The 23,312-nt window shown below is 36.2% G+C and overlaps 1 protein-coding gene across 2 annotated transcripts in view; it reads right to left on the minus strand.

Moving 5' to 3' along the window:
* The window catches only part of PDS5A (PDS5 cohesin associated factor A), an 82,346-nt gene that overhangs the window by 13,521 nt on the left and 45,513 nt on the right, over nucleotides 1–23,312 (minus strand). For both annotated transcript variants that reach the window (XM_030493346.1, XM_030493347.1), the window contains exons 12-28: nucleotides 20,627–20,778; nucleotides 16,952–17,065; nucleotides 16,244–16,325; nucleotides 15,416–15,464; nucleotides 15,156–15,295; nucleotides 13,740–13,855; nucleotides 12,897–13,002; nucleotides 11,287–11,447; nucleotides 8,459–8,582; nucleotides 7,136–7,294; nucleotides 6,820–6,888; nucleotides 6,018–6,154; nucleotides 5,190–5,313; nucleotides 4,712–4,916; nucleotides 4,086–4,200; nucleotides 912–1,044; nucleotides 144–263 (exon numbers count right to left, since the gene is read on the minus strand). In XM_030493346.1, coding sequence (XP_030349206.1) covers nucleotides 144–263; nucleotides 912–1,044; nucleotides 4,086–4,200; nucleotides 4,712–4,916; nucleotides 5,190–5,313; nucleotides 6,018–6,154; nucleotides 6,820–6,888; nucleotides 7,136–7,294; nucleotides 8,459–8,582; nucleotides 11,287–11,447; nucleotides 12,897–13,002; nucleotides 13,740–13,855; nucleotides 15,156–15,295; nucleotides 15,416–15,464; nucleotides 16,244–16,325; nucleotides 16,952–17,065; nucleotides 20,627–20,778 — 2,106 coding nt within the window. The remainder of the gene's footprint in view (nucleotides 1–143; nucleotides 264–911; nucleotides 1,045–4,085; nucleotides 4,201–4,711; nucleotides 4,917–5,189; nucleotides 5,314–6,017; nucleotides 6,155–6,819; nucleotides 6,889–7,135; nucleotides 7,295–8,458; nucleotides 8,583–11,286; nucleotides 11,448–12,896; nucleotides 13,003–13,739; nucleotides 13,856–15,155; nucleotides 15,296–15,415; nucleotides 15,465–16,243; nucleotides 16,326–16,951; nucleotides 17,066–20,626; nucleotides 20,779–23,312) is intronic.

Below are 23,312 nucleotides of genomic sequence, written 5' to 3' on the forward strand. Positions count from 1 at the left end.
TGATATTCAAAAAATTCACTGCTGAGGATAAAATACATGCATTTTCACACTCATGGTATTATGTTACGGAGATAACCAGCTTTCAAATGTAAAAATGAAAATGCTTCCCTTCATTACTTTGGAAATTAAACAAACAAATTTACCTTCTCAGGTTGCGTAAAAAATTTGGTTGGCAATACAGGGTCCTTTGGTGAATCTGCATTGCACAAAGCACTTTTGCTGTTGATTACACATAGTGCTACATCACATACTGTATAAAGTTTCTGAAGAAAAAGAAAAAAAGACAAGTATGGTTTAGGAATTACTGTTTTTACAGTGTACAGAGAACATAATTCTTTAAAAAGTTTAATCTGTGTGTTGAAATAACCACCACAAAGGACATATTTTGTAATTACATCATTAACCGTACTGCTGGCTCTTCAACCACATACAGAAGTCCCCGTTTTTCATATGGTATTACTTTTTCAAAAAACTAGTAATACTTTACATGCCTATGCTGTAAAACAGAATCGCTTGCTCAATCAAATCACCATAAATGGTTTCTAATCTCTGCTAGAAACTAATAGGTTTAACAGCAGCCGTATAACACAGCATTTCCTCCCCCAACTGCAGAAGACACTTATGTTGGGAAACCAGGCAGTAGGAGTTAAAATAAGGCAGGCAGGCAGAAACAGTAATATTTAACAGATTTTGTTTATTAACCTCATTAGGTATTGTGTGCTGGGTAAGGTCAGCAAGGTTCTGAAGAATGAGACTGGCAACATACAGACAATGCTTGCAATTAACACTCTCTCTAAAAGACCATAAAAACATCTGAACTAGTGCTTTCAGATTTCCTGTAAATCCTGTTCATCAAGTGTTGGGTGATGGGCTGAGGATTTCACAACACTTATCTGAATTGTTTTTCTTACTTCATTTGCCTTTGGCTCATCAGGAGACTGAGCATCTCGGGTAAGCTTGATGTTTTCTGCCATCTTTTTCATGAAAGCATGGCTATTGTTCTCATTCTTTGTCATTAAAACTTCAAGCATGAACCACAGGCACCTAAAAAGCCATAAAACCACAAGCAGTTATATTCCAGCTTTTATACTGTAGCTCCCACATATAGCAAGGTCTTAAAAATTTTTGTCATTTGTACTAGCTTTTTCTTAAGAAATCACAATCAATTTGAAGATATAAACAGGTAACATCATCTGAAGGTGTAAACAGAATCTAGACTTCTAACATACAGAGTCTTAATCATACTTTTCAGATTAAATCTGCCAAATCAGTGTGTTTCTTATTGAATCTATAAATGCTGCCCAACCAAACAACTTTTTCCTCTTCTAAACACGAATAGAAGCAAGAATCCTGGTGCTACCATAGTATGGATGAAATTATGTAATCGCTACCTTGGGGTTCCTATCAACAGTGTACCATGACCATACTCAAAACAGGCTTAAACAAATCATACTGCTGCTAGACACTTACCCACACTATGTGGTTTAATACTGGAATTCAAATAGGAGAGGAGATCCAAAACTGAACAGGTCAGATTTTTGCTAATGCTCCATATGGGAGGAAAAGCAATCCTTACAGATAGACATAACGGAATTAGCTTTCCTCATTTTCTTTCTTTAAATCTAATTTATTTAGACATTTTGACTAAAAAGTTTGCTTTAAGAATTTTTCAATTATGATATAAAGCACAATTGGTCCATCCACGCTATCATTTGCTACCAAGCTTTACAGCTGCACGTGGCTAGAAGGTCAACAGTCATAATATGGTAAAATAATACTTAGTTGGGAAAGACATATGGGCGGGTCTGAGAAATGCAGGCTTTGCCAGTAGCTAATTTAATTCTGAAGCTCTGGAAGAGAGATTATCTTGTAGAAAAAGGCTAATAAAAAACTAGAAAAACAGGATGACTGAACATCAGAATTCCCTGTTCACAAAAGCCCCAATCTTCTTAACTGATACAAATTTAAGATTGTAACACAAGAGATGAAGGAACATTTCTCTCAAGAACTCAAAGTAAAAGAGGGCTGTGCTCTGTCAAAACACTTCAATAGTTATCTGGTGTTGAAATAAAATAAGACATCTATATTCTGACTTGCATCAAAGAGCTGTAAAGGCTTTAGTAAATAAATCTCTTGGATACCTTTACATCCATCTATTCACTATTCTCAAGAACTTAAATGGGATGCATACAGGACCGATAAAATACCATACTGATGCCACTTCTACAAAACCAAATATTACTACTGAGGACAAATTTTACTCTGGTAATTCCAGTTAACATGTATCAACTTCAATAGTTTTATTTCCTCACTAAGTCAACAAATTAAATCATTATCAACCCTGAACAAGACCTTTCCAGAAAAACAGTGGGATTTCATGTAATAAAACCAGGCACTTAGGGGAACACAGTCACATGAAGAAAGTTCATTCTCTGTATCTATTTCAGTATTTTTGGAATATGAATTTGGAAGAAAAAGACACTGTCTCGATATAAAAAACAAACCCAAACATACCTCTGCAGGACAATCTTAAACTTCCTAAGGATGAGTATCACAGATTATAGTTAAGGAACTTGCTAAGCATGTATTTACTTTACGTGACTGAATTTACGGCATGTAAAACCAAGATGAACTAGGGAGACAACTGCAAAACACACTGCCAAGTCTGCTTTTCTAAGTTTGCAAGCATCAATGTTAACACTTTAAAGTGAACACTATGAGTCTCAGAACTCTTGAAAGACACTGTATTACATTATATGAGAAAAATGTTTTGCATTTATCTCAGGAGACTACTCAGAGAAGTATTCCTGCCAAAATTCCTGTACAGAGTATTTCTTTGTTTGGAGCAGTCCTCTCTGGCTAGTTCAGCCAGCCTGTGACAAACATGAGGGAGGAAATCTGACAACAAAGGAAAGCTATACAAGGGGCGTCAAAAAAAGCTCTAGTGCACTAGAAAGCACTTCTCAGATAAGTATTAACTCAAGAACTGTGAATCAGAACTTGTTGCATGTATTTTGGATTGAGCACATGCTGGAAGATGCTTTCAGATGTTGGCAGGAACAGAAGGTCCTGGGGCAAAACATAGACTTGATGATTAGGCAAGAAATCTTCACTGACTTCAGATTCTGACCAGGTGTGAGTCAAGTAACTCAGAAATCAGAACAGATTAAGTTTTTCATTTAAAGAAAAAATTAGACTTGGACTCTCACAGGTAAGGGTGCAAAAAGAATTAAGATGTGAACTCGTCTATTTGTACCAAGAATGAACTGCTTTTCTGAGGATGTATATTGTAGTATGTGGTTATACATGCCTTTGTAACAGCAAAACGCCACTGCTCACAGTTCCACCAAAAAGAAATACAAGAAAAAGCCCCAAAACACTAAAATCAAAGCTGGGGGTGGGGTGGGGTGAGGTGTGTATGTGCTTTAATAATTTTTATGAAGTGTTAAAACTTAACTATTTTTTAAAATTCATTACAAGACACAAAAGAATACAAAAGTTATACTTAAAGTATGAAAGATTATTTGAGGCAAACAAGAAGGTCTCAAAGTGGAAGCAGTACAGAACAAGCTTCTGTATGACAGGCTTGTGTACACTAATCTGTGCTGAATACATCAAGAAGCACTAAGCTGCACTGCAGACATATAGTGCAAATGATAAGTCGGCAGCAAACTTAACATGAATTCTAGTAGATTTGCTTAGGGGGAAAAAAAAGAGTTTTCAAGTCTTGGAAAATCTATCTTATAGTATCTGAACTGACATTACTTGGCATTCCTTAAGTGCACTGCGAAATTCTGCAGATATTCCTAGGCACAAATACAAGAATCTAAAAATCATTGCTTCACTTTATAAGAAGGCTAGACAACTCACTTATTTGGTATACTACGGTGTGACCTACAGGCTACCATTTGAGCTTTCATGATATACTGCTAAGCAGTTGTTGATGGCTTCTTCCCTTGGTTAAAGTGTTACACATTTCCATGATTACTGTTTTGCAAAATGCCATTGATGAAACAAAGAGTACCTCAGTTTTCTCCAAGCACAGAATTCTCAGCATAACAATTCTAGAATCATTTGACACTTACTCTTTCACATCACGAAGTTGATCAACATCCTGAGGTTTTGTGAAATCTGGATCGTGTGCCAGTAAGTGAATCATATATGGTACCACGTATTCGGGCAGCAAGGATAGCAATTTTTCTACAATAACAAAAATGAAATCATAAATAACATCTATATTACACCCGCATGCACATCACAAGAAATACTTTTTCAAAGTATTACTTTTTCAAGTGTGGAATGTAAAAATTTCAATTTGCATTTTCTTCCTACAAATTTTACTTTTAATGAATCATTAAAAAAAAATGAGTGAGTTTTACTACTAAGAAACTACTTGGTCTTACTTCAGGAACACTGTCGTAAAGCCTCAAATATCAAAACCCAACATTTTATTTTTTGAGCAATACAACTACCACAGTAACAACATTGGATTTTACAAGCATAATTCTTAACCATGTACAGAAAAGTTTTTTATGGTTTACGCTACTGCTAAACTACATAAATTTAGATTTGAATGTGTCTAGTATAAAGATGAGGAAACAAATTAAACTTATCCAATATTTCTTTACAGAAGCAATTTGCTTTAGTTTTAATGATCATTCCTTCCAGTTTACTATTTGACTATTCTTAACGACTTTACTGATATACTAACCGTTAGCCATAGGATTCTGCTTAATATATTCTCTTCGTATACTGATGTTTTTGAGCAAGCACTGTCTGGCATGTGCTCTTCTCTCCTTCACAGGGTCTTTGGCACACAAAGCAAAGATTGCCATATATTCCAAAGGGAGCAGTAATTTCACAAGTGCCTTATGCAGTTTCTGGGCAAATATCTGCCTCACTTGGTAGCACTCATCCTATAGCAAAACATAAAGAGTGCAAAAATCTCGGTTTTAAAACAGAAAAACAAACAAACAAAAATAAAAAAGGCATTCAAGGTGGAATTCAAGGAGGAGACACTTTAAAAATATCAAGAGGTGCAGCACAATAAGTACCATGAAATTTCAAGAACTCTTAAAAGCTGCAGTGAGGAATAGAAAATACTCAGTGTAGCGGCAACAAAAGCTCAGACGTAAGGACTCTGAACCCAATTAATTAAAAGTCACTTCAATTCAAATGCAGTTACTTACATTAATGACAAGCGCACAGAGCTGGAACTGTTCTGGGGTAATTATTTCATGGTAACAGGGTTCCTGTGCAAGCTTCATTATTGCACTACCAGCAGCTAATCGCAGTCGAGACATATCCGACTTACTATATAAACATGAGAGGGAAAAAAGCAACAAACAAAACAAAACTCACTCAAATATTCTTGAATTACTTGCATGTCACAATTTCTTCTTTTTACAAGATCAATGCGCAATTACGGTTTTTCTCTGTCAGATCAGATCACAGTTCTATAGTTTCAGATTGAGCTAAATTAATCCAACCAAATCTGTGAAAACAAGGTGCTCCTCGCTTCCCACAAAGTAACTGATTCTAGTAAAATACTGAAATGAGTCAAGTTTCTTGTTTTCATATCATTGGTTAAATGAAAGCAACGCTTCTGCTGCAGGTTTTGTCTTTCCTTCCTTCACCCTCAGAATGAAGATGTGGTGCAAAGTTACCTCACTGCTGGAATAAAAAAGCTCCACTCAAAATCACACAACTCCCAAGTGTGTTAAATCTCATCACTCAATTGTTTTCAAAGACACTCTTGCAGGTCTTTTATTCTCTACTATGTCTTTTGCTGTTCAGATATCTACAGGGTTCCGAGTTAGATTATTAGTAAATTACAAGAAACGAGTATCAAGAATATTTTTGTTCTGCCATTCCATTCCTAACGCTGAATTCCAATCAGATCTGTTTTCTATCATCCCATTAGCTGCCTTAAAATTCTAAAGCAGCTCCAAAATAATTAATATTCTTTGAAATTCTACAACAAAACTGATGGTAGCCTGAAAGGAACAAAATCTGACCTGATCCGCTTCTGTTCTGTCAAGTCTCCTTCACTGACAAGCATAGCTGATAATAACCGGAGCGTGGAGTTTGCAGATTTCGACTGGTTGTTTTTCATACCCAACAGCCAGCGTACCAAAAGTTTAATTGCTTGCACCTATCAAACACAAACAAATCGACAATGAACGTACTTCCTAGAGTTGATAAATCACTAAAACCTACTGCTGTCAAACTGAAATTTCCACAGACTCCTATTTTTTTGATACATTTTTAAAGGAACAGAATGAAGCAGTAAATATTTACAGAGTAAAGGAGGAAGTGGCGGTCTTTGTGACATCAGGACATTTAAACTATGTGTCTTCACACAAGTGCATCTAGAGGATGCAGGATACTTGCTACCTGATTAAAAATAAGAGCAACTAGATAAACGTTTCTAGAAATGGTCATAATTAGATTCACAGTAAATAGCCCATAAAGATGAATGAATAAAATTTATCAGGGTGTCAGTTTATTTCAAATCTGTTTACAGTCAGTAAAGTCAAGTCAATTTTCTTGTAAGGAATACTAAAACTTTTGAATCTCTTAATTTTCTCAACATTCAACATAATTAATATTAGTAAGTGAAGACACCAAAATGCATAGGTTCTACCGGTTCTGTAACTGTGTGTATAATCCACAGAAACTCTACAACACTGCATATGCTAAGGAGACTAATGCAAAGGTACTCAAAGGGATTTATTTTAATACTCTGTTTCACAACTTTGAAAAAAGTAAATTTTTAACCTCAAATATAGGCATTATTACTGACAGCAGATCATTCACCTTTGCTAGCACTTCAGGAGAAACTTCTTCATCTGGAGACCACAATTTTCCATTTTTCTCACCTGTTGACTACAGACATTCATGTAAGTTTAAGAACTGGCTCAACCCATACAAAAAATGCAGAAGTAAAAATGGAAAAAAGTTAAGGACTAAGCTTTCTTTCACACAAAGATCTTTTATAACGCAATTATCACTGTACTAGCCATCTATAGAACATTCCTCTATTTACTCACTTAACAGAAAAAGCTCTACTCCCCACAGAGTTGATAACAGGCAAACAGAAGAGTAAGGACTTACCAAAGAAAGAAAATCTTACCCTGTCATTCATTAGAAGATCTTTCACAATAAAGTTTGCAACAACAGATTTCATTGGAGAAGCAAACTGGTCTGGAGCCAACATAGAAATATGACCCAATGAGACTAATGGAGTTATAAGTTGCTCTGGTACATCAGCGTTCAAACTTCTACTAAGAGGCTGAGGAAGGGTGGGGGGAAAAAAAAAAATAAATCAACTACAGATAAGTAAATTAGCATGCCTAAAAATAGTTTGTTTTACTGCTGGATTGCTGCTGAGTTTCACAGTTTTTCTTTAAGAATAACATTAGCAAATAAAAATGCAGAAAGAATGTGATTTCCTAATTAAAAGAGAAACCAAAAATCTTACATGAGATAGGGGCAGAACAAGTTTTATAATCTCTTCCTGTTTTAATGGTGAAATACATTCAGACCTGGGAGACATGGGAAAAGCTCTGACTCAATTCTGTTCAGGAGCTATAAAAACCTAAATTGTAACTGCAAATGGCAGAAAATAATAGCAGGTAAAAAAACCTTGGAAACCACTAGGGACATTTCTGTTAGCAATCAGTATTTCCCTTCCAGGAAACAATCACCAGGATAATTCTGTGGTGCTGTGCCACCCAGCATCCTCATATCATATTCTGGTGTTAGGGAAGGAACATGCACTTTCACAGAAGTCTAAGCAGAGATCAAACTCTTACAAGTCAAAGCTTTTCACACTTCTGAATTATGAGTAGGTTCAAAGATAGCCAAGATTAAGGGCCTAAGATATTCTACAAGTGCAGATTAATAATGTTATTATTTAAGAAATTACAGTGAAAAGTAATAAACCCTCTGCTATGTAGAAGGTGACTTTCTGCTTTACAACTTGTCTAAGCAAGCAGCAAGCTAACGTCTGAGCCTACGAGTCAAGTAGTTATTCTGCACTAACTTCCTTTGTAAGAAAGTGCTGTACATGCAAAAACCTTAAAGCAAAGTAATTTAATACAAGTTTGGAAGCAGAGGATGTTATCTCTCATTTAGTATCTGCTAAATGTGTCCTCATGGAATTTAGTGTACATCATCCCAGCATATCTAGCTTACTTTCCCCTAACTTTTCCTGTGTAGACAAAAAGGAAAACTCTATCTATCATACATCAGAATATTACAAAATTGTGACTGTAAGAGAGAAACATTAATCATTTGCTGTTGTAAAATTAACGGCTTGTCTTGACCACCATGCACCTGTAGGCTTCTTGACCTCTTAAATTATCTGTTAATAAACAGTCTGAATTAATGTTAATTAGTGGTATCAATTAAGAACAACATAAACAGATCTTAAAAACAAAAAAACACGACATACCTCAAAGATCTGTGCAAGCTGCACTTCTTTATTTGAAAATATGGCATGTATACAGTGAACAGCTTGTTTTGCCTGATGAGGAGTGCCTCTTTTTGCTTTCTGATGCAAAATCGGAATTAGTGTTCTGTGAACATTAAACAAGATATTTCAAAATGCAATTTGCAATCTACAAAAAATAAAGCTCTTCACCTATACAAATCTATCCTCACTGTCTTACGATTCACATTCCTTTGAAGTCTGTTCAGGAAAGATCATAATCATAAACTAAAAAGCAGGATGGAATTGTATTAAGTAATACTTGTTGAACATCTGGCTGTTCACATTTAAGCAGAAAAAAGCCCACAGGGAAAAATCAAGCATGAAAGAAAATAATGATTAAAATAATGCAGTTTAGGAAGCCAAATAGGAAGTGGTAGGAACCTGACAGGTTCAGCTAAGGTAAACACCTGGGGTTGTTACCCAAGCTTGGAAGTGACAGGGCTGAAGGAAATCCATGAAAGCTAGCAATAACCATTAAACATCAGTGTGTTTATAGGCCTTTACTGCTTAAACTTTGGTCTTCAGCTGCAATGTATACTCAAGTGAACAACTGCTTGGTTCTGAGCTTTTGCATTTGAATCCTCTGAAATCTATCTGCTGATAAGAGGCCACTGAAGGCAAGAGCAGGGCAGAAGCCACGCCAGAGCCTACGTCAAGGTCGGTCAGACTGTTCGGTTCCACTCATGAGAGCTCTGGAAGGCGAGAGGTCATCGTCTGAGACACTAACTCCTGAGGTTTACCACACAACTCACCCAGCAACTGACAAGAGAAAACAAAATTACCTAGAAAGAGTCTGAGAGAGAATCATCTAAAAGAAAATTCCTTGCTTTCTTGAAAGGTTCCATAACAATACATCATTCAGTTCATGGATTATTTAGCATCCAGACTTCACTGACACATTCTACGTAATTGAGAGCAGCAACAAGAAGTGGAAGAACAGCTTGCAGGGTTGAAAGAATGAGATCTCATACAATTTCCTCAAAAAACACACAAACCTCAAAACAAACAGAAGGCTCCCTAGAAAAATATTAAGAGTATCCTGAAGTAGGAAAACGTCTCTTCTCAAACCTGCCAAGACTCGACAAATTGGATTAAGACCCAAAATAGCAAAGAATTTGGTAAAACCTAGTTAAAATAGGTTTATAGTTAAAATAGTTAAAATAGGTTTCAATGCCTAACCTACAGTTTTCATAGTGTAAATATGTGCATATTAAAGGGATGTGCCAAGCATCGATGCACCAGTTACAAACCATACACCTCCTCACACCACAACTGACACAGATCTGCAAAAGGTGAAACCTGACATGTTTACATGCTCCTTTAAATGTTTACATCTACAAGTTTACACATCGTGCACAGGCTCTATTTGAGCATGGCCAATGATTCCATCACTGTGGAGTCATACAGCAGTCCATATAATGAAGAACTTGGGCTACTGCTGGTGAACGCTGCTTCAAAGGACAGCAAGCAGACTGCTTGCTTTAAACAAGTGGTTTAAAAAAAACCCAAACCAACAACAAAAAACAGGTCACTTGAAACAAACTATCTTGCTGATTATATGAAGTCTTCCGTTTATGATAAAGATTTCTGAATATACAAAATCTGGAACATCTACTTGTCCTCAGACTTCTTTTTCTTTGTGTCAGTGTAAACACTAACCTGATTTTGGCTTTCAGAACATTAACCTGACTTGCGTGCAAACCATGCCAAAGGCTAAACCTCCATTTTGACAGCTCTATTTTTAAGTTGAGACTGCCCAGACTATACTTCAGCAATACCTGGCTAAGGCATGAAGCCAAAAGAAATGTTAGCAATACCAGCTCCTCTGACAGAAGATGGTATACCCCAGCACTGCGCAGTCTTCACTAAACTCTAGTAGAGAAGTACAGACAATTGGAAGTACAGACAGCTATACTGGGAACTACAGTGGCAATGGGGACTGCTGTGCTTATTCTTCTCTTCACTCCTGCAAATGTCTTAAAAGGACTCTTGTATGTGAACTTCCAACATGTTTCTTTTGCCCAAAATCCGACCCAAATCCATAAAAATCACTCAGGTTACCTCTTCAGTTCCCTGACAACTTCAGGTGTACACTGGTACGCACTTCAGCATGGTAATATCCGAGATGCTATTTCAATAAAGAAGAATTTGAAACCTGTGCTTTATAATCTGGATTAGGTAGTTACTAAGAGGCTAATTTTAAGGTCTTAGATGTTACCCACAAGGTTTTAAATAGTCTGTGAATACCTAGCAGATTATGCAGCTTTAATCAGCAGTTAAAGCACGAATTGTATAATGATGACTTACAGACAGCCAATTATTCTTTGTTACAAATTCATGCCTGCTTTTGGATCTTGTTTCCCAACTTGTTTCATAACAAACAGAGCTGTTAACCATCACAGATTAATTTTTGTTCCTTACAAAGATAGAAAAATTGCATGAAGGGCAGATATGAGTAGAAATGATGCCAAAGAATTATACCTACACCATATTCTTGCTGTTGCTTATTTTGTAACCTGGGAAACATGCTACACACTGCTTTTAATGTGTCTATTATAAGAAGATTTTTAAGTACCACCTACCATCTTCAACAAATACACAAACAATGCCAGAACACAAAATTTTAAAAATGAAAAGACAGAAAGGTAGTAAAAGAGTACAAAATGATGGAAGAGAAGCTGTTCATGTTTACAAGACTATAAAGTTAATTTTAGGGGCAACATATCGAATAAACAATCAAGAGGAAGAATTCCAGGTATGAAAAGCAGCACGTAAAGAAATATACTCACGATCTTATCTGTGGCAAGTCCGTTTCTATTTTGTGACCCGTGTTTCTGAAAATCTGTATGGCTGCCTCAGCTACCTTATCATCTTCCATCCTGAGGCACTGAAGCAGAGACTCATAGGTCTCTGCAGAGTGGAACGAGGTAGGATGTGTAAAGGACAGAACCTGCAGACAGACGTTAAAACAAAGGTATATTTATTCACGGTAAATGAATCATCAGAAAAACAAAATTATGGCTGTTTATGAGCATTACCATCAATAGCTATTACATACTCATATGAGATTATTACGTTCAGTAAGTTCATTTTGGAGAATGTGATGCTAAGCATTTTCAAATAAATTAATCTATGCTTTGTTCAGGTCCTCCCCTCCTCCAAATATTTTATAAGATAGTACATTACTTGAATATGTAAATGTATTTACTAAAACGAACACTTATTCAAGAGTATTCATGTATATTACAATATACTTAAGAACGCTTTTTTCAACTTAACTGAACAGAAATCTTAACTTTTCCGGAATCTATAGTCTCTGAGCAGAAAAGAAATCAAGGAAGTTAAGGTACCTACAAACAAAACAGATTACTGGCCTTTTAATCTAAAGCTAATGAAATATAACACATTCTGTTAAATAGAACAAACATCAAAAAGAAACTAAGCATGCAGAGATTCAAGGCAGGACAAGAGAGAACAAAAGCTTCTCCCAAAGCAAAACTATAGTAAGTAAAGTTCAGACAATGTAAGGTAGGGAGAACAATGAAAAGTTGCATGTATTTTGTGTATTCTTTGGATTTATCTTATCTTGGTTTCTTTGATCAGAGTTGCCCACTTGCATGAGTATCAGTGTGTGAAATAACATTCTCGAAGATATCCACATCACAGCGACAGAATCTTCAACCTTGGCAGATTTCTGAGTTACATTACTTCTTTGCATACTTCATATAACTGTTTCTACCGTGGTTGCCATTACCAAACTTGGTGTGATGTGTCTCCATAAACTCCACCTCATTCACTCACACTTCTGAAAAGTCTCACTTGAATTATGTAACCTTGCTCTCTTCTCCCTCCTATGTTTTATACTTCTTTGTAACATGTTGAAAATAAAGTCTCACCAGTGAACTGCCAAATCCATCACAGATGCTTTCCAGATATTTCAAATCCTTCTTTCTACCCCAGCTATTTCTCATCACCGCTGAGAACACAAGTTCCCCCATCCCCCCTTTTTAGCCTCTACATAACTTGGCTCTTGAGTTTATTGCTTGCCCTCCTTCCAGGATCACACAGGCCCCAAAGAATGTACCTCTCCTAATTTCCCCATTTCTCTTCCTCTCACTTTACCTCTGCACTTTATTCTAAATGACTCCCCTAAGCAGAAACCAATTTCTGCTTTAACATGTGTATTTCAAGTCTAGGCACCCTTTCCAAAACATACTTCTTCAAAAAAAGCCCATCTCTTTCATTATTCTTTTCTCAAGTGAGTATTAAATAACACATTCATACATTGAAAAAGTAATTATCTAAATAACAACTACTAAAACCATGCTAACATTAATTCATTAGTTATACCACTTTTGTCCCTTCCATTACAAACTACAGCTGCATTAATGTAGATTACCTTGAGAAGTTCAAGTCCTGCACGAATAGCAGTATCAGGACTTACACCCTCCTCTTCGTCATCAGCTGTCCCCTCTATGGATTTATTCATTAGTTTTACTAGTGCACTGAAATAAGAGATACAAAATGAAAAAAGCAAATGAATGTGACAATGTACAAAGATTACTTGTTTTTGACAACAAATAAAGGGAAGGCAATACGTGATTATGGAGGAGGTGGTGTGGTGGTCGATTTTTTGGTTTTGTTTTGTAATCAAGGTATTCCCTCATTCCTTTTCCTTCTAACTTAAGCTTTATACAAACTTAATTTTTTGGTGGGCAGGGGGACGGAATAAAACAAACAAACAAAAAACCCCAAAGAAAACCCACCTTGTTGGCAGCATTCAGACCAACACACAGTTGCATGAGTTTCAGAATGTAATTAGCTTGCCAGACAAGTCTCAAAAGAAATCCAAACATTCTCTTACACAATCCCAAAAAAGCTAATTAATTCAACTGCTATATGCAAGACTGTTGCAGTTAATTATGTGAATTTCACCAGAAGTTCCACAAATAGCAGTTTCACCAGGAACAACTACTGTATTTTTTAAAATCATTTGCAGACGGCACTGCAAAAAAGTATTAAAAAACCCCACAAAATTGCATCCTCTGCAACCCCAGCCACCCAGGCTGCTGGAAATGAAGACATCTAAATAAAATGTTTATTTTTAAAATGCGTATTTTTACTTCTAGGACAGATTAATCTAAATCCCAAGAAAATACCCCCCTCCCCACTTCTTTTAAAACTCCTCCCCCCACATCATCTTTATAATCATTTGTGAGTTGGCATGATCTTTGAAACTTACCTAATGGCTTCTGAGTCAATATGTACAGGGGCAATTCTTTCCAAAAGAAATTTGACCATTTCCAGAAAAGGATTTGTTGGCTGCTTAGGATTTGCAAGTTTCCGGGCTATCTCTCTCTACAAGAATGTTAGATACAAACAAGAATTGTACTTATTTTACTTACTTCTTAAGCATGTTGAGTAAGCTAAATATAGCCACTTCTAACCACACACTGCCTCTATAATCAGTGAAACATATTCTAAGGCGGGCTGTTATCTCCAAATCTTTATCACATTATATTGAAAGCAGACATGCTTTACCAAACTATTTGAATGTAAGATGCATTCAGGTTTCTGAATGTTCTTCATTTAGAAGAGTTCTTCAGAGTTTTTTAAGGAATTGCAAGCCAGATCCAAAACAGAATCAAGGGAGACTTAAGTGCAATGTAGATGCAATTTGCATATCTACATTGAGAAGAGTAATCCATAAATCTCTAGGTAGCCCTGTTGTATGTTTGGGGGTTGGAACTAGATGATCTTAAGGTCCTTTCCAACCGTAACTATTCTATGATTCTATGTGTGAGATTTCATAAGCAACAATGAAAAAACAGCACTACTTGCAGATGTGCAGAAGCACTACACTACCTTTGCTACAACAGATGTTCAGACCCTATGTACTTGCTTATGAATGTTTTGGATCCAAAAATCTGTTTTTCCCCTCTGAATGCCCCAGATGTCAAGAATACTAAATTCAGCTGCAAACCCAGCAGAAGATGGACATGAAGTTACTTTTTCTTTTGAATGTAAGTCTAAAAATCTCTCAAAGAAATGACTTCTTGACATTCCTTCTCCTAAATGGTTGAATGCTGCAGACCATACAAACTAGGAAATTGTTCTCTTACACTAAATTATTTTCAGGAAGAGGGAAGAAACCTTCCTCTTGAAATTGCATCGCTGCATTCTCAATAAGCAAAATTTACTAGCTTAGAAGGAGACATACTTTCTACATCAAGTGATTAGGACATAGTTCTTAAGGTCATTTTGTTCCCTTCCCTGTACAATATCAGAGCCATTACACAAAACCCAATATGCAGAAGGTATAACATTTGGCTTGTTCGTACTCAGAAGTTTCACCAGTGTCAGAAGACAGTTTAGGAACCACAGAAGAGACACTTAAAAAATTAAATTAGTCTTTTAGACTTCATGCTTGATGCTGCTATTTCCAGGAACGAATAAAGCTAATGTTTTCAACAGGAAGCAAGATTATGATCATAAACTGTATTTTCCATAATCTCTACAGGTTAATCAGAAAGGTATTTTATTAAAATCAGAAATATATAAAAATCATGTTAAGGTACCAAAAGAGACCATTAACTCCAAAGAACTGGTTTAAGCACAAATATCTGAAGCATAAAAGTTTGCTTTTCCATTTCCTTACCACACAGACATCTGCCTGTTTACAAGAACATGTAGGGCTAATTAGCAGTTCAAGCTGGGACCGAAGTTTCTCATCGTCACCCAGAACCTGATTGAATTTCTTCACAAAATCTTGTGCTTTTCCAGGATCTGGAAGGTTTTCTGTACAATTAAACACAATTCATCATAAGATAAATCTGCCACTTCAGTATGCCAAGATTCACAGAAATACAATTTCCAGGAATGCTGTAATAACAGTTTATAGAACTTATTAACACTTACTTGCTATGGTCATCAGCTTTCCAAACATGGCAGCACTGTTTGCTTCTGACTGAGGACAACAGCAAAAAACAAACAAACAAATCAGTGATATCTCCCTTATAAAAATATACCTTTAAGCTGATCTGTTAGTTCTCCAGCACTACAGTCTACTCTGGAATCTTACGTTTTATGTTTCTATTTTAAGAATGAGCACTAGAATAGTATAACAGCATCATTAGCAGCTAATACACACGGAAAAAGGGGAAAAAAATCTTCTTGCAATATCAAAGAACTACAAAAATTCACTAATTCGTGTAACACATCAAAATAAATTGTTGGGAAAAAACCTCAATAAAAACCCCCACAATTCCCCCAAGCCCAACTCCACACCAAACCCCAAAGCAATGCCCTTCTATTTAAATTGCTGGTAGTTTGAAGATATGATTATAAATAAAATTTCAGTATAAATACTCCAAAACTTTTGTTTTCAAGCAAATAAATAAATCATTATGTCACAACATATTCCACTCTCAAAATACGCTGTAAAATGAAAACCAAAAAAGGTCAAAAGCAGACAAAAAACATGCTGATTTTTTTTTTTTTACTTTTCCTGAAGTTATTCACCAGTAATATAAAATAAAATTATAAACTTAAGGAGACCATATATATTTAAGCATTACTGAAAGCAACTTTACTTAATGAGAACAGAATATTTTCTACGTATAGAAATCAACAGAATAATAAATTCACATGAAACAAATAATAATAGTAATATAGTATTAAAACCCCCTCCAATAAATTAGTCTAGCAGGTCCATTGTATAAGGTATTAATATTTTCAAAACCGTACAGTGGGTTGTTTATGCAAGTCTAGTAATTCTCGTACGTGACTCCTCAGCATGTTCTGGCACTTCCACATCTCATTCAATGCTCTGCAAAAGCACAAAACCAGAAAAGAAAAGCTTACCCATTTATCCATGACAAGAACATGCTGGATGTAACATAAATAACCAACCTTGTTTACTAATACAAGTGCAACATCTGCTAGGTACAATCAAAACCTAACAAGTATTAAACAAACCTGTTCCAAACAAGGTGGAACTGATTTTCTCTTTTTACAGAACATCCCCTCTCTTATTATTCTGCTTGGAACAATTTCACGTATGGGGGACAGCCACAAACACACAAATCATCTTGAAAACAACATTTTCCGACATAAAACACAGGCCAGTATAAACAAGAATTCAGTTACAGATACCTTCATCATGGACCCTAATATAAAACAAATCTAGAATTCATTACTTGCACATTTTTAACTCTGCATTATTCTCACTGGATGAAAACAAATGGATAAAACCAGTCTTCAAATATCAAGGTATCTTTTTGTCTAATGGACATGTGGATTTTGTATTGAAAAATGTTTTGAAATACTCTTGCAAATAATGCTAAGCATCAATTACTTATATTTTTATTTAAATCCTGATAATACAGGTAAGATGATATAGATGTCGGAAAAGGTGAGAAAGCCAAGTATTTGCTCAATAGAAACTATACTCACTTGACAGCATTTGGATCCAAGCTAGCATACAAATAGTACAAGCACTTCATTCGCTCTTCCGTTTCCAAATTGTGTGGAACGAGATACTGAGCAAAGATTTTCTCTACCAGTAATCTGTAGGAAGAGAGATAAAAACTGTACATTTCCAAAAGTGGTGATAACTTTTAGACATCTGAAAAACCCAAGAAATATCAGAAGTCATTGAAATTAGATTTTTCATCAGAGAAGACAAAAAAGTAGGGGTCTTTTTCTCATCTGTAAAGATCTTTTCCACTGTTGATAGAAAGATTAGCAAGAACTGCTTCTTGAGAGCTTTTCCATGTTCTTTCATTTTCACCTCCAAGAGGGAGTGTCACCCCTTTATGTGTCACCATCCAAATTCTTTTTCCTTTAGGCTCTGAGAATCATCCTTTGTTCACTCTCATACATAAGACAGAGGGATACAGAGAATAAAGAGCCCAAATAGAGAAGAAAGAATAATGAGTAGTTTCAAATGTTTTGCTTTTTTTCCTCAGCTTTATCTTAACCCCTCCCTCAAGGATACTTCAGATTTTTACTTTTCCTCCTGCTTGCGTTACATTCTTGTATTCTAATACAGGAGCTAAAAATCAGCATTAAAAAGGTGGAGACAAAGGAACACCAAAAAGTATACAACAGAAGCACCAAAAGGAAAACTAAGTGAGAGCAAACCAAACCAGCAAAAAGTCTCCAATTATCTCCTTAAAAAAAAAAATAAATTTTGAAGTTTCACATAAAATACAAAACTTGAGCTACAAAATATGACTGTACAGTTCATTAATTATCATCCCCCAAAGGAAGAAATCATTCAGACATTAATTTAATCCATAGCAATGAAAGCTGTGCACAATGTTCAGCTATACAATCTGATATTTATGGACAAATACTTTGTGTACTTAATTTTACAAACTATTTCACCATGATTCCCAGTAAGCACTCTGGGAGTGTCTTATACAAAGATCATAGATGGCAGCACAGGTCTCACACACACTTTATTTCTACTCAAAGAAAATTCCAAGACAAATGGCAAGGCAGAAGAATAGAAGTATGATCATGAACACGGATACAACTATTTCAAGGCACTCTGTTCACATTAAAGAAAACCTGGCTTTCTGCCTTTAAACATACATAAATACACATTTTACTACTGTTGACTCCAAGAACTAAACTGCTTGGGGATCTTCAGACCCCAGGGGACTCCATCTCTGTTTAACATGCTAGGAGATTGGTAGCATCAGAGTTATCTTAATTTATGAACATGGCTCTAGCCCATGTTTCTACAGACATGTAGAAACATTTCCCTTAGTGACATGGTTCCTTAGTGACATGGTTTAGTGGCAGACTTGGCAGTCCTGAGGTAAAGGTTGGACTCGATGATCTTCAAGTTCTTTTCCAACCTAGTTCTTTCTGTGATTCTATTCTGTATGTTCTAGAAACTGTCAATACAAATTGTGAGACTGTATCATGGCTTTCCTGGACCATGTTGGTTAGGGTAAAGATTTACAAATAGGGAATACCTCTGGGTCACACTTTTCTGCTGTAAGGAAAGTTATTGGCTAGCATATCTAAAGCAGGTAACAGGGCAGTGTTTAAGATGTGGTTACATTACTCCATTCCCTATGCGTTTGTTGTAAGACAAAGAAGCTCAGAGCACGCAGGTGATAAACAGTTCTCATGGTTAGAAGTTCTCTATCTTGAGTAGACATGCACATCAATAGTCAAGTAACATTAAAACCATTATAAAGTGACAGAGTTAAGGATTTGTGAAGAAAATTTGTTCTGTTCCGCTTCCTGCCTCAATACTGTGTGATACTGCACAATTATTTTTGAAAGAACTAGTGTTATCCTATGCATACAATGGAAACTACTCCAAGGCTCAGACAGGTGTTCGTTGTTACTTTTTATCCTCCTCCCTCATTATGGAAGGAAAACGGGCTAGAGTTGGCTAATTATGACTTACGCTCATGTGTTTAAAGGATTGGATGGACTCTGTCTTAAAAGATCACAGCGTATCTACAGCTCTTCAGATGCTAAAAGTACTAACTTTCTAATTCTGAAATCTATGACATTGAAATGCATTATTATCCCCTGAGATGGGGAAAACAACCCAGTAGTGTGACTGAGCAAGAACTTCACTGTCAGCCTAATGTGAATGAAAATTCATAGAATCATAGAATAGTTTGGGTTGGAAGGGACCTTTAAGATCATCTAGTTCCAAGCCCCCTGACACAGGCAGGAACACCTTCCACTAGTTCAAAGCCCCATCCAGCGTGGCCTTGAACACTTCCAGGGATGGGGCATCCACAACTTCTCTGGGCAACCTGTTCCAGTGTCTCACCACCCTCACAGGTACCAAACTGAACTAGAGGAACACTGAAAGTCAAGCTGCCAACCTTTCAGAGGATACCCAGAAAAGAAACAGTATACAACCCATACCTACCAATGAAAAGACCAGATTCAATGGCTTAATCAGACATTCAGAAGAAATAATGTCAAAGAATCTCAGCTTTGATGACACAGTCTTTGTTTAAAACTCCTTGCCTCACTTCCCTGACAGTGTTCTGCATTTCCCATGAGCAGGAGCATTGAAAACATCTGCACCATTCAGTATGGAACTTTTGATTCATTCTCTGCTCACCATCAAACCTGTGTACTGACAGCAAGTCATGAACATGATAGAAAAAACCCACGATGAATCTATCAATGCAAATTAAAGCATATTTGACGCCTATACATATGCAGAATTAGCTTTGTATAAACTATGTAAAGACTTCCTAATTTTTCACTATTTGATACTTCTACCTCAGCAGACTTGCAGCGTAATTATGATCAGCCAGGTGAACAAAGCAAGAGCCTCCGACGCTGCAGTGGTAAGAATTCACTATCATAACTGGCAACTGAAGGAGGCTATTAGCCTATTCAGTAGTCACTAAGACTAGCCACTAAGATTATGAAACATACTGAGGTAGCAGGCTGTATAACCGAGATGCTAAAAAACACTATGAAGAAATTTCTGAGTCTGCTGTATTAAAAATCTAGGCTGAAATTCTTTGTGTGATCTCACAGTCTGGCTCTCCTTATGAAAGCAAAGAATTAATAGTGAGAGTTGAAAACTATCTTCCAGAACCTTGGCCAAAATACTTTTCTATAAGCCAAAATGTTATTTCCAAAAAATTAAAGGGACTGAGTGACAAAACAGGTAAGAGTAGACAACAGAAGCAGCACCCTGATATTTCTCCAGCTTTTGTTCTACCTAAAGGGTCCATTTCTACATAGCATATGAAAAGGAGATGTCTGTACATGTACTGTGGTACATAAATGCACGATGCCCACAGATCACGAATTTTAACACTGTAGTTTCTGGAAGGTAGCAATACAAACAAGAACTGGGTATAGTAAATGCAAAATTTGACAATTTTTTTCCATGCAGTAGTTAGTTAATGACCATTTACTATCATCACAGTAAACAGAATGAACACATGACCGGGCAATGCGACCACCCTGAACATCTTAATGATACGATATGATAATGAAATATATCATACTTAAAACCAAAAATACAGAATGTGATATAACAGCTTTTCAGGATACACAAATTTGCAGAGTATTTCTTATCACTATAAAAAATTAAAATTAGGGAGGCTTAGGTTGACTCACTTGTCATCAATGCTATTTTGATAATATATGTGCAAAAGTTTATCCTTTATCCAGCTCACTTTCTCTGCAGCATCTTTTCCAGCCTCGGCATGAAGACAATACTTCTTGTATAGCTGGGCAAGCCCCATCATAGCTTCTTTTCTTACTCGCCACTTGTGGGGGAAGAAATAAAAAGGACGTGAGGAAGTGGTTTTGGTAAATATCAAACATATACAAAACACAATAAAGATGCAGAAGCATGAAAACAGCCGTATTGTGATGTCCTATACTTAAGACGTCAAAAGCTGAAAAATGCTGTTTAGAGCCTCTAAATGAGAATTTGTAAAGACTGCATAAGGGGTTTCTATCCTGTACTATGCAGATTAAGTATTGTCTGTACAGAGGAATCCAGTAATCTCTCTGTGCTGAGAAAAGAAAATCTGGGAACTAGTTCGTTTAAAAAAGTACAGGTTAACATGCATGCCTGAATAAGTTCTTTCTTCAGCCAGTATTTGGAAGACTTACCTATTCAGAGACAGGCACCAAGCAAAGGTGGCAGCCTTCTTCCTCCCCATAGCCTTACACTATCTTACAGCACACTTGACTAGAAATGGGAGATCCGGAGCTCAGGCCTAGCTAAACCTGACAGGGCTGGAATTCAGGTCACTTTCCAGGACAGTGAAAAAGGCACTTTCTGCTGAAGCCTCAAAGTAACCACAGTAAGACTGCTGGGATCCAGGAAAAAGGCAGACTACAACATCCACAGATGGAGTTCCTGGGTTTTCATCCTTGCTTTTGGTGGTCACTACTTTGTTCCCTCATGTAAACAGGAAATGTCTCATTATTAAACACTTTAACAGACAAGATCTGTAAGCTCTCCTACGCTGACTTGTGCAAGGAATAACACCGAAACAGACTGAGCATTAATCTAGATAGAATAGTGTCTCCCACTGAACGATTTATACAGACAACCTCAGCGGAAACTTGTTTTCCCTCACCATTTAAAAGAAATGCACGAAATTCAAACTGAGATAATTTCTTCCAGAACACACCAGACATCAATTTTGGTCTTGAACTCCAATGACTACCAACACTCACATCATTTCACCCTATCAAGTATAAATGTAGATACTACTATTCACACAGTGCATAATTTTTTAATTTTTTTTTTTTTTTTTTTTTTTTTTACACTGAGGGTTTGTTTCAATAACACTAGGTGATACTGCAGGTTTAATTTCTTAACAGTTTTACCGACTGACTTTCTTTTCTTGAAGGGCAAAGAAAAGAAAAATCTTGAAGATAATATGTTATGTTAGCACAACAGCCTTAGACACCACTGGCTGCTGGAGTAAGTTATATCAAGAAGATAGAAAAAATAGAATTGTGTTTTGCTAGAGATTTCTTAAATATTAAAACCACAAGTAACACGTCAATGACTTTGACAGTACATAGTATAATACTTTGTTTTCACAAAAGAGAAAATGTTTAGATATAAACAGATGTAATTGTTCAACTTCTCTGCAGGAATTTGTTCACGCCCACTGTGATCTAAAGCACATTTTAAAGAAAATAAAGATCTGAAAGAGGAAACATTTTCAGAAAAGTATTAATATCTTAATGTGTTCAGATATATCCTTCCAATGCAATCCGATTTCCTATGCAAGACAGGAAGGACGGCAAAAGAAGACAATGGATTATGGATTGTAATGAATGATTCTATAAAAGTTAAGCCTAAAATGAAAGCAAAGTACTTAACAAAGGGTTGTAAGGAAAGAAGGTTTGGAGTGTCAATAGATTTCTCATCATTGAAACTGCTGTAGAGAATGTAAGTCAGAGAAGACAGAAAGGCAGTTTCAGGCAGAAGATGAGAGGCATTGGATAGATTCCCTTAGAGAATGCTTTGAGACGCCATGGAAGCAAGTCACTGAACAGGAGATACAGGTTGAGGGTGGGGGTGGAGGGGGAAAGAGTAAGGTGCTACTGAAAATTAAAGCTCAAACAGCATACAGAAGGGTGAAAGATGAAGGCAACTGAAAATAAAGTGGAAAAGTGGAATGTAATAATCGGTTTAAAAGGGAGCTGATCAATAGACACAGCTAAGAGAAGTACTACCCTGATTTAATTAACAAACTAATTTTGACAGTCTTGGCTTCCTTGGTTAACCAGCATAATTAAACTCCTTCGCTGAAGACTACTGGGCTGAGTTTTCAAAAAAAAAAAAAACTGTTACTCAATTTTAAGACAATCCCATACCTGTTGCAGTAGCTAACCTATTCCTTCCATAGACTTAAGAATATTAACATCTATAAAAATCTTTCTCCTTCACCTGGAAAAAGCCACAATGCTTTTTAGCACACACAGAGAAGGAGTCATCAAAACTAACACATGCAGAAAAAAATGAGTAGAGAGAAATAGAAAACTGGAGTCTGTTCTTATGGCTTCTCATTCTATAGCTTCAGACTTCAAGCTGATGAGGTAAAAAGTCTGCTCTAACAAAGAGACTGAGTCTCCAGACCACAAAGGCTGCTGGGAGAAATGGGAACAGAAGTCAGCTGTCAAAACTCTTCTCTAAGTTTTCAGGTTCTTAAGGATACTGCAGCACAAAGGAAAAAGTACCTGAAAAATTTTTAGAAGCTTATTAAAAAAATAAAATAAAATTTTTAAGTATCTCCTGAAACTAACTATTCTGAAAAGTGAAGTCACTGGA

The sequence above is a fragment of the Strigops habroptila genome, chromosome 7, assembly GCF_004027225.2.
Source record: "Strigops habroptila isolate Jane chromosome 7, bStrHab1.2.pri, whole genome shotgun sequence".
Taxonomy (NCBI): Eukaryota; Metazoa; Chordata; class Aves; order Psittaciformes; family Psittacidae; genus Strigops; species Strigops habroptila.